Here is a 10,600-nt window from a genome sequence, read left to right on the forward strand (position 1 = left end):
TTCAAATTTTTGGATGTTTCGTATAATTTTTTGAATATTTTATACAATTTCCTAAATTTTGGATCAGATTAGATTTCATAGTTGGTATTTTGAATTTTCAGATTCGGATTTTAGACAATCCAGATAAGCGATGAATAATTATCAATCTTTTATAACAAAGGGAAAAAAACTTGCAATCCATTGACTAATATCGAAAGAAGGAAAAGAAATGTTTGGATTAGTTTAAGTGATTCAAAGCCCATGAAATGGAGGCCCAGGAATTATAAACAGGCTTAGTTACAATAAATGGCCCAAATTGCAAATCTGAATTAACTAAGGCCATTTGCAATTAAAAAAAATCACAACACGTTTATTCAACTCTCGCTTCTCTCTCTCTAGATTTCGATACCTCTGACCATAAACTCTGCATTCTCTCTCTCTACATATACATAACTATACTCGATTGCATCCTGTTGTTCAGGCATTCATGGCAATGGAAGGTGATAAAGCTGCATACGTCGAGGTATCGACCGAGGTTCAGCAGAATCAATCGTCGCCGCGCAAATCATCGCCTCCTCCGCCAGGTTTCTCCTTCCTCTACGTGTTATATGTATTAATTTCATTTTCCACATGCACATTTGCGGTGATGATTTGATTTTCGTTCGTTTTCGGAAGATCTGTTTGATGCGGATCTGTTTTATTGGGTGAAATTTTGGATTAGTTGTGGAATTTATGTTCCCTTCAGCTCGTTTGTTGTTTAGTAGCTGGAATTGCGGTGAGATGAGGTTTGATGTCATTATTGTGGATTAAATCGGTTGTAATTTGTCGGTTTGAAACCATTGGAGCTGACATTGGTAGTGTTTTGATTTTGTTTGTGATTATTGATTTTGTTCGTGTGCGACGTTGGATGTTGAGATTGGATTATGATTTGTTGCTATTTCGTGGAGCTGAATTGCGAGACAGCCTTATCTGCGACAGTCTTTATTTTGGAGATTTTTTGCAAAGTTTTGTGGTCTCAATCAATTGAGCTGGGATATGTCGTATTAGCAGGAATAAAATATCCTGCTTCTTTAAAATTGGGATGTCTCAATAATGTCTTGTTTCTGAAAATGGCAATGTTGCTTTAAAAAGCTTCTTACTTGAAATGATGATGTCTCCAATTCTCCAAACACTAATTTCGTGAGAAATACTGTAGTATAAAGCCTCTAAAAATATTGCAATCTCAATGTTCGTCTGATTAGTATGGATCGAAGGAAGTTATTCATTTAAAGCTTCAAAATTTTTACTGGATGACTGTGTCCCAATTATTTTGATGTATAAACAGTCATATTTACTGTTCTGAGGTGTTTCCTTATCATTTTGATGTATGAATTCACAAACATAATTTATTCTTCTTTATTTGTTTTTTGGTAATGGACAGATAGCGAAGAGAAGACCACTCATGTTAGGTTCCTTTTATCAAACGCTGAAGCTGGTTCTGTAATTGGAAAAGGTGGTTCAACAATCAATGATATTCAGTCACAATCTGGAGCACGCATCCAGTTGTCGCGCAACTATGAGTACTTTCCTGGCACATCTGATAGGGTTGTCATGGTATCTGGAAGAGTTGACGACATATTAAAAGCACTTGATCTCATTATGTCTAAACTACTGGATGAGGTGAGAACAGTTTTTAAATGTTTTTGGAGAGGACCATTTGGATAGATGACTTTTGACTAAGTGGATATATTTTCTTCTTCGATTAGTTTTATGTGGAAGATGGTGGCCAGGTTGATCCTGAGTCCAAAATTAGACTGGTTGTGCCCAATAGCTCTTGTGGTGGAATAATTGGAAAAGGTGGAGCCATTATAAGGTCAGCATATAGTTTAATTTCCTTGTTAAGCCATACATTTCCAGATTTATGTTTTAGTAAGTATGTAAATAAAAAGATGCAAATGCATGTGAGATCATTTATGTGTTCCTTTGGATGCATGTCTAAAATTGTAAATTTATAATCTTTTCCTGCTCACAGAAGAATCTTGTACACATTTAATCTTGAAAGCGTTTCACTACTAGGTTATTATGCCACAAGAGAAGTGACTATTCCAGTTCTATCTGTCACTGTACTTTAAGTGAACAGAATTACCTATCATAGCTCACTTGGTATTTTATCTTTTAGACTTAGCCGCAAGACTTTCTCAATTTTACCTGTATTTGACTAGAAATTTCAATTATTGAGATCCTACTAAAATGTGTAATACTTGCTATTTGAGTTGTCTTTGGAGGTCTTTGGATAAGCTGTTATGCAATTAGAGAGACATGAGTAGCTTATGAGGTAGATGTAATATATGTTTGGATTGAAAGTTTGAAACTAACTAATTGTTGAAACAGGTCACTGATTGAAGACTCCAGAGCTAGCATTAAAATATCTCCCCAGGACAACTTTTACCCTGGCTTGCATGATAGATTAGTGACTGTGGGTGGTGCCCCAGAAGAACAAATGCGAGCTATTGATCTTATCCTACAGAAATTGGTAGAGGATCAACATTACCTGCAGTCTGCCAATGCTCCATTTCCATATGCTGGTATTATTCTCTTAAACATATACTTGTTGACTTTTGTTTTCCATTGCAATGATATCTGTACATATAGTCTTCTATAGTCTGTACTGTTAATGTAAGCAAAATCCTACAGCTGTGAGACCCTGATTCATGTTTCTTGATGAATTATAACAATACACCTTTCTACTTGTTGGCACTAATGACAAATGTCATATACTTATCTTAAAGGGATATATTTTGGCTAATATTGTCTCATGATGCTACATAATTTTCTCCAGAAAAAAATGTAAAAACAATGAATCTGGAGCATTCCTTCGAATGAATGAAGAACTTCATTAGTTAATCAATGCAGTTTCCTTTTTAGCTATGTCATCTCACTCACTTAATTTTTAATAGTTTGAGTATTATACAAATATTGCCCTTGTCTACAATGTGAAACCCAATAGTTCCATAAGTTAATGATCTTCAGTATCTAAGCCTTTCATTGGGGGGAAAACTAAATTTTTGACTTATTATAAGATGCTCTCTTTTGCATTGTTTTGGATTATTTTGAGTATACATGCTGCTGGGCTGCAGCTGGATAACATTAGAGGTCACTCGTTTTGATGGTAAAAATGAGGGTGTTAGGTTGAGAATTCTTGAAGTTGGAGTATCACTGTTTGGGGGAATTATGTAATCATAAAAATCAATTTTTGTTTTAAAATTGTGAGAGAGCATTGCTTGTGGATGTCAAATCATTTCATGAATGTCCCTGCGAAGTATTAGCAATAATGAACGTTTTTTTAAAACATGGTTGACATTTTTGTATTGTAGATGGAATCTTGTGCGTAAAGTAGGGTAGTAGAATTACAAAAATTGTTTATAAGCAAACAAGCTCTTGATGCATGCTTGCTGAAAATGCTTCAGAAAACTGTATGTATGTCAGGTTTTGTTTTGGAACAAAGAAATGAGAAGAAAACAAAGACAATAGAGTAGTACTAACAACCATTGCCAAGGTTTTGAGCTTCTAGCATGACGAGCATATGTTGCAAATGTCCTGAAAATACCTTCATGGGATGTGCCTATTTGTTTATTCGATAGTTATTTGAAATCTAACAAAATGCATATGTTTGGATTATGTGTATCATTGCTTGTAACCTTCATTTCAGCGGTGGCATATAATGGGATGAACTATGGACCAAATGGTGCTGGAGGGAAGTATCAGAATAATAGGCTTCCGAACAAGGTTCGTGATCATATTTAATCATTTTGCTCAATCTCTTATTTTGTGTAATCTACTTTGTGCTGAATAGTTTCATTGTATGTATAGCATATGTGTAAGTTATGCCATGTCCAGGTCATTATGAGTGTTTACGAACAGTAAGTGTGTTTGTGCAGACTCAGGAGGACAGAAGCAGTTCCGTAACTATTGGCATTCCAGACGAACACATCGGAATTGTCGTTGGCCGTGGTGGAAGGAATATTATGGAGTTGAGCCAGGTATGTAAAAGGTCTCAAAATTCAATTTGGCTCGTTCTTTGTACTTACGTGTATTTTCTACTGCAGCTTAGTGGAGCCAGGATAAAGATATCGGAGAGAGGCGATTTCATGTCCGGGACATCTGATAGGTATGCTAACATACTCTTTCTCTAATATACTCAGCTTATCAAAACACAACCCCTACTCACTTTACTCTTCTTGCAGGAAAGTTACCATCACCGGGTCTCAAAGAGCTATTCACATGGCTGAGTCTATGATATCCCGGAAAGTTGCTTCTGTTACTGAGCAATAATGTGAGCACTGCTCGTTTTCACGTCTGATCATGTTAAAGATACCTCGTTCTGGATCGTGTGGTATTTATTTTAGCGTTATCGAAAAAATAGAAACTTGTTCGTTTGTTACGGTTTAGTAAAGGAAGTTGATAAACGGGAGGGGATAATTACACATTTTGCTTCAGAGAGCTTCACACTATCTAAGTTGTTGGCATGAACTTCTTATTTTAGAAGAGGAAGGCAAATAGTAAAATATTTATTGAGGAAATTACCAAATCTGGTTTGCTCTGTCTTTATACAGTTGTAATCTGTTATGGATAAACTTCATTACATTTTCTGATTTCTGAACTATGGAATCTGTGATAAAAGTTTTGACTTGTTCTTGTTTGTAGTTTTTCTTCCTTAATTCCTTCTTTTAAACTTAATCTGTTGTTTTATTTGATCGTATCTCGTTTTGTCTGATTTGATTTTGGTTGTATTCAGTATTTTGGATAATGAATGTGTTCAATCCATATGACACGTGTTATAGTAATATCATATTCCAAAATCCTGCCAATATAGCTCATTTCCATTTTTTGCACATATTCGGAAAATACATGTGTTTTTTGAAAAATGTAAACTTGTATAATTTGACCTTTATTAATTGCGACACACATTTTTTTCACAAAAACTAAAGTTATTTTAGTAAAAAAGGGGATTGTATTTTGGAATATCCGAAAAAGGAGTACGTAATTAAGGACAAGTACTCAAGTTAATTTGTTGATCTCGGTACTAATAACTTCTAATTATTATACTATGCTTTAACTACATAACCATAACTAATCAAATTTTATGTACATTTCTCTTTTATTATATGAGTAAACTGTTTCTTCCAACCATTCAAAATGAGTGATTTTTTCTTGGACACGAAATTTATGTAGTGTTATAAAGAAGAGATGACGACATTTTCATTTTTGGAAATTTGTCCCTTTTAAGTGGGATATCCAAAAAAAACAGGTTACTTTGAGTGGAACGAAGAGAATATAATTTTAATATCTGAATTGAGGAATTTCAATAGAAAGTTGAAGAAAAAAGTCTCAGTCTCAACAGATCAGACTCTATTATACAGACTTCCAGCGCTATTGAGTTCAAAGATGTTAGTATTTCACAACTTTAGTCCATGAATAACTTCAATAACAATAATCACAGCATGATAGAAGCCAATCACACTGCTCCAAGACTTGAAATTAATCTATTCTTCCTAAACATCTGTTTCGACAGAAGCAAGCAAATCTCCCAGACATCCGATGAGCGTGCGGATTAGATCGTTGCTTACCCGATGGTATTAGCGTGTTAGCGCGATTAGAGATTCCCTCGTTTTACTTTGCACATACACAGCCCCCAATCTTGTAGCTGATGGAGAGCACTAGGATCCAAAAGAACATGAAGTAGAACCAGCCCCTGGATTGCATAATCGCCACTGTCTTCCCGGGAAGCAGGCTTATGCTCGACTCCAGACGGGCGGAACCATCCTCCCCTCGTGAATATCCAAATGAGAGTATGATGTTGAGGTTTGCAGGCTTGCTTAGTAACTTGTCTACTCCATTGCCATCCGTTGACAGGTTTCTTATCTGGAACATGCCGGCAGTGACATGAGCTGATGTAGAAGGCTGCGATAAAGTATTGAGACGACGCATGACATCTTTTGAAGGAAACTCGGCAGCATAGGCTGGTGGAGCAGGGATGCTTCCCAGCATCTGGCTGGCCTTGTTAAAGAATGGATATTGGAAATCTGCAGCATATGAGAGACCGGGTTAGATGGATACGCAAGGCAAGTTAATCGTGGAAATAATAGCATGAATACCAGGGCTTGGCGGTAAATATCAGAGCCTTCAAAAGAAGAGCATCTTGTTGTACCTGATTTGTACGTCGAGGAGTCAAGCGTATCAGATGATGGTGCAGCGTCGCCATTGTTGTTGTTGAGAGGTTGTCCGCTGGGTAAAGTAGATTTCTCTCCAACTTCGGGTTCCTGTCATGATAGAATGAGTTAGAGCAATCTGTTTGGAAAGAGCAAAGAACTCAATGTATCTTGGGATTAGTATTACCTCAAAAGGAAACAATGGCTCGCCAGGAATAAGGTCCTCGCTTCCCAGCATAGCAAAGGAATCATATGCAAAGTCTTGTGAATTGTCAACATTGGCATCATATAATGTAAAGAACTCCTCAAGCATGTCGTCATGAGAAGTATTAGCTTCAACGGGATGTGATAGATCACTAGCTTCAATGAAGCCCACATTGCCATATGGCAGGTCATCAGGATTCTCTTGGAATGGTTCATCAAGTAAGAAATCCAACTCATCAGAATTCCCCGATTTGCTGGATTCGCCAATGAATTCATGTTTGACAGCTCTTACATCCATGTCAAATGGAGCAGGTATATCATAATGCTCGAGTTCACCATACTGATCACCAGCGGTCAATAAGAGCTTTGGGCTATCATCTACGGACTCTGCAGTTCCCTCAACAAAGCTGCCATCTGCAGGCTGACAATTCGATTGAAGAGGGGAATCGGCAGATGGAATATCTGATCCAAGGATCTGGCACCAAAAAGTTTTAGTTAGGTATGTATGACCCTGAAAATAATACTGTAGAGTAATTATAAAACGTAGACAGATCATCCAAATTCTTTCAACAAAAAGAAGAGCACCGACTGTAATGATTGTTTTCTATAGAGTCCCAGATCCTATACCAACATTCTGGTCAGAACTAAGAAGGCAATGCCAGTTCAAGAAATAGAAGTCTCAGCCATTGGGTCCCATGCTTTTATTGACATGTTTACCATCAGGTAGAAACTGAGGCAATCAACTTGACAAAATATCAGTGATGTATACAAACCTGCTCAAGATCATCACCATCCAAATAAGCATCATCCCCAAAGTCAACCACCTCTCCAGCCTCTGCTTTTAGAATCAATTCCGAGTCATCATCCAGCCATTCCTCTTCCACAAATGGTGCCCCGTATTGTTCACCGTTCTTTGGCCCGGATCCACTCTTCTGGAAGACACGACAGAGCACAAATGCATCCTTTTCCACCAAAGTACATACAGTCAGCAAATAAAAGATTACCAGTTCTAGGATCATGGCAAATGATTACAATGTTCGCACCAGGTAAATCATCTACCATATATAAATATATATACACAGGCATGTGTGTGAACCTATATTATGCATAGTGGTTGGAAAATGGATAATGAACCTGATAGAATACAACTGACGCGTGTAGCATGGATTACACACCGCCAGTTCATATATCAGGTTCTTTTCTTCCAAAGTCCAAACCTACCCCGATTTTTTAAATATTTTTTCATTCATATTGATCATATACTAACTCTACCAGTGAAAGTTTTAAGCCATAAAAATGTGAGATCATACCTGATGAATCCCAGCTCTCTCCAGCTCCAAGTCAGTGAGTCTATACTCATGCATAACCCAGTTGGTTCTCTCTCCCTTTGGAGCACGCCCAATGTGATATACAAGAGTCTTCTTCATCCCAACAATCTGCCCTCTGTGGTAGACAGCCCTGTCCTTTCCAGTAGTCTTCCAATACCCTTTTTCAGTGGCTCTGTTCGTCCTTGCTCCGTTACCATATTTCTTATCCAACATACTAAAGAAATACCATTCCAGATCCCTAGTCTTCAGCTTCGAGAAGCCTGCAACCACCAAAGATTACTACTTTATTGCTTGAAACCATACACAAACAAATTGGCCAACCCCACTAGTGTCCACAGTAAATCATAAATCCATGTAAAGCAATAGTCTTGAATATGAACATAAAGATGACTATCACAGGAACCTCACCAAAGGACATGCAATTACAGCTGAAATTCAACCAATACACATAAAATTAGAATCAACACGATCCACGATTCAGATCAAAATGCAATTAGTCCAAAAATACTCATCAACTAGAAATCAATCCTATCAAACACAGAAATCATCAAAAACCTAAATCAAATAATCATCCTTCAATTCCAAAACCAGCTGAAGAAAATTAAACAAAAGAGTAAATAAAATAATGAACTACACAACAACTAAAGTCAGGAAAATCGGAGAAGTGCTTACTAGGAAGATCCCAAGGCTCAGCCTTGTAGATATCGATATCGGAGATGGCATGGAATCGGAAACCTCTGCCGCAGACTTTCCGGCGGAGATAGTAGCGCACCAATTCCTCGTCCGTGGGGTGGAATCGGAAGCCCGGCGCGAGCATATTGGGAGAGCTCTTCTTCTTCCCGGCGATGGCGATTTCCATTTAGGGTTGAGAATTTGGGTTGAATTCGAAATGAAGGAAGCGTGAGCTTTCTATAAAAGAGTCTATGCTTGTAGGAGAAGTAGCTAATTTCTAATTAATTTTATTATTCAAATAAATATGGATGATCCGAATTTCATTCGGGTTACGGTGACGGGCTGCGCCACGGCTTTTTGAAATTTCAACTGAACAACGTGGCGTGGGCACCGCTTTAGATTCTTCCGGCTCCGGGTCGCGCCCGAATACCCGTGTTCAATGTGATTTTTTTTTAATATTAACTCGGTTTAATTGGTTGTAAGATGTAACAATAGTAATTTTATTATATATAGAAATATAAACACATCTAAATTCGAAAGACGTTTTATGTGAGCACTGCGAATTAATTATACTTGATTGCAAACGCTATTTATAGTAAAATTGAGTATTAAATAAAGTTTGCAGTCTTCAAACTACTTCGGCAGTCTTAAATAATTTAAAAGGAAACTTTGGTTTTATCCAATGTGAAAATTATGAAGAAAAAAGTAACAATTCGATGATTAATCATATTTCTACAAGTGGGTTTTCGGATAATGTGACAAATTTAATAAACACAAGTGAGAATAATAAATATAGAAATCAATCCGGGTCGGTGATTCGGGTTATTGTTCGATTCGGGTCTGCGGCCGAAAAAGATAATTTGAGGGCGGTAGTATCGATGAGTTGTTATATTTCCAAGGAAATTCTTTTGGTTCCAGAATAAGTGGTGCTTGAGTTTGTTGTGCTTTTGGCTATATATGTGGTGCATAGGTGTGGGTTTAAGAAACTTTACAACAGAGCAAACCACGTCATCGCAATCGTCAATATACGGCGTTTTGGCTTGTGTGGTTTGACTAACGCCAAGTAATAGGATATTTCATATCACTAGTCTAAAACAATATTGATATTTAAAAGCGAGTGGGTGGAATATTCTAGATCCTTATTTCATATTCATATTTAATGGCTCATGCACGTTTGTTATATATAACGTGAAAATAGTTGTTTTTTTTGGATATTCATAATTTAATTGTATGAAATTTACATACACTTCGCTATGATATATTTTCATATGAGTATTATATTATGAAATAAATTAAAATCTAACATCTCAAGAAGTAGTGGATAGGAGTCTTAGATTTCGAACAAGTTTAAATTCCAATGACAAAAATTAGAAAGATTTCGTATTAATCTGCAAATGTTTGAAAGTGAGCTCGTAATTGAAAAATCAGTGGAATATATCTTGCTTCATTGAATAAGAATACAAACTCATTATCTATATCCTAATAGAGATTTAACTAAAACAATATTAAATCAATAAGGCCCACATCACAATATATCTTAGTTAATGATCATAAACCACACGAATGCGTTTGGTTGCATCTAATTTCATCTAACATATCTTAGGTGGTCCGAACAGTATATCCTTCCAGTTTGTCATGCTTCGAATACATGCCACGTTCATGTTGGCACACATACATTCTCACACTCCTGTGGCTTCGAGCTCATGACCATATGTCGATGCATGGAATTGGACATGCATGGCTCATGATCATTTTGTCATCAGTCCTCTTCTCATTGCCTTGAGTAAAGCTGCTTAATCCTTATTTAATAAAAATAATCCCAATTTAAAAGAAATTGCATTAAATTGGACCAACCCAATCGGAGCCAATTGTATTCTAATCGGCAAATTGATGGCCCAAATTTTCAAATTGGCCCATTGCGGCGGCCCGTAGCTTAAATTGAAAATTGGCATGTTTATTTCTCTCCTTACCTTATTTCCCTTTACGTCCATCTTCAATTGCTCAAAATTAAATTATCTCAAAATTGCTTGATTGAATTAGCCCAATATTATCGAGATTTATCTCGTTATATAAGACTCAAACTTATCTAATTCATACCTAATACATCACTCATGACCACACCTTAGCATCCGAACCGAGTCGAATATTGTGATTTTGTATTTGTATTTGAATAATAAAACGCAAAAACCTAACACAAGAGAAGCGGAGGCCGGAGGCGAACAACCATAG

General features: G+C 36.8%; 2 protein-coding genes across 2 annotated transcripts; one reads left to right on the forward strand and one right to left on the reverse strand.

Annotated features, from left to right (window-relative positions):
• Positions 1-356: 356 nt before the first annotated feature.
• On the forward strand, positions 357-4,661 carry LOC125210832 (protein BTR1-like). Its single transcript, XM_048110433.1, has 8 exons — positions 357-563; positions 1,400-1,638; positions 1,725-1,831; positions 2,350-2,543; positions 3,668-3,744; positions 3,897-3,998; positions 4,065-4,126; positions 4,203-4,661. Exons 1-8 carry the CDS (start codon positions 467-469, stop codon positions 4,288-4,290), a joined length of 966 nt encoding a protein of 321 aa, XP_047966390.1. The 5' UTR covers positions 357-466; the 3' UTR covers positions 4,291-4,661.
• Positions 4,662-5,277: 616 nt separating this feature from the next.
• Positions 5,278-8,610, reverse strand: LOC125214646 (NAC domain-containing protein 78-like). The gene is made up of 6 exons (XM_048115758.1): positions 8,372-8,610; positions 7,682-7,959; positions 7,145-7,333; positions 6,355-6,846; positions 6,167-6,278; positions 5,278-6,041 (listed from the first exon to the last, which is right to left on the reverse strand). The coding sequence occupies exons 1-6, from the start codon at positions 8,556-8,558 to the stop codon at positions 5,629-5,631; spliced, it is 1,671 nt and encodes a 556-aa protein (XP_047971715.1). The 5' UTR covers positions 8,559-8,610; the 3' UTR covers positions 5,278-5,628.
• Between the last annotated feature and the right edge of the window lie 1,990 nt (positions 8,611-10,600).

Source organism: Salvia hispanica, chromosome 3 (assembly GCF_023119035.1).
Source record: "Salvia hispanica cultivar TCC Black 2014 chromosome 3, UniMelb_Shisp_WGS_1.0, whole genome shotgun sequence".
Lineage (NCBI taxonomy): Eukaryota > Viridiplantae > Streptophyta > Magnoliopsida > Lamiales > Lamiaceae > Salvia > Salvia hispanica.

What these genes read in the sequence shown, in the direction of transcription:
- LOC125210832 (XM_048110433.1), top strand. Translation starts at nt 467, where the DNA reads ATGGCAATGGAAGGTGATAAAGCTGCATACGTCGAGGTATCGACCGAG. An exon ending in TGCTCCATTTCCATATGCTG is followed by an intron (nt 2,544 to 3,667) that starts GTATTATTCTCT and finishes CCTTCATTTCAG; the next exon opens with CGGTGGCATATAATGGGATG. An exon ending in ATAATAGGCTTCCGAACAAG is followed by an intron (nt 3,745 to 3,896) that starts GTTCGTGATCAT and finishes GTGTTTGTGCAG; the next exon opens with ACTCAGGAGGACAGAAGCAG.
- LOC125214646 (XM_048115758.1), bottom strand. Translation starts at nt 8,558, where the DNA reads ATGGAAATCGCCATCGCCGGGAAGAAGAAGAGCTCTCCCAATATGCTC. An exon ending in AGCCATTGTTTCCTTTTGAG is followed by an intron (nt 6,279 to 6,354) that starts GTAATACTAATC and finishes CTATCATGACAG; the next exon opens with GAACCCGAAGTTGGAGAGAA. An exon ending in CTCCTCGACGTACAAATCAG is followed by an intron (nt 6,042 to 6,166) that starts GTACAACAAGAT and finishes CATATGCTGCAG; the next exon opens with ATTTCCAATATCCATTCTTT.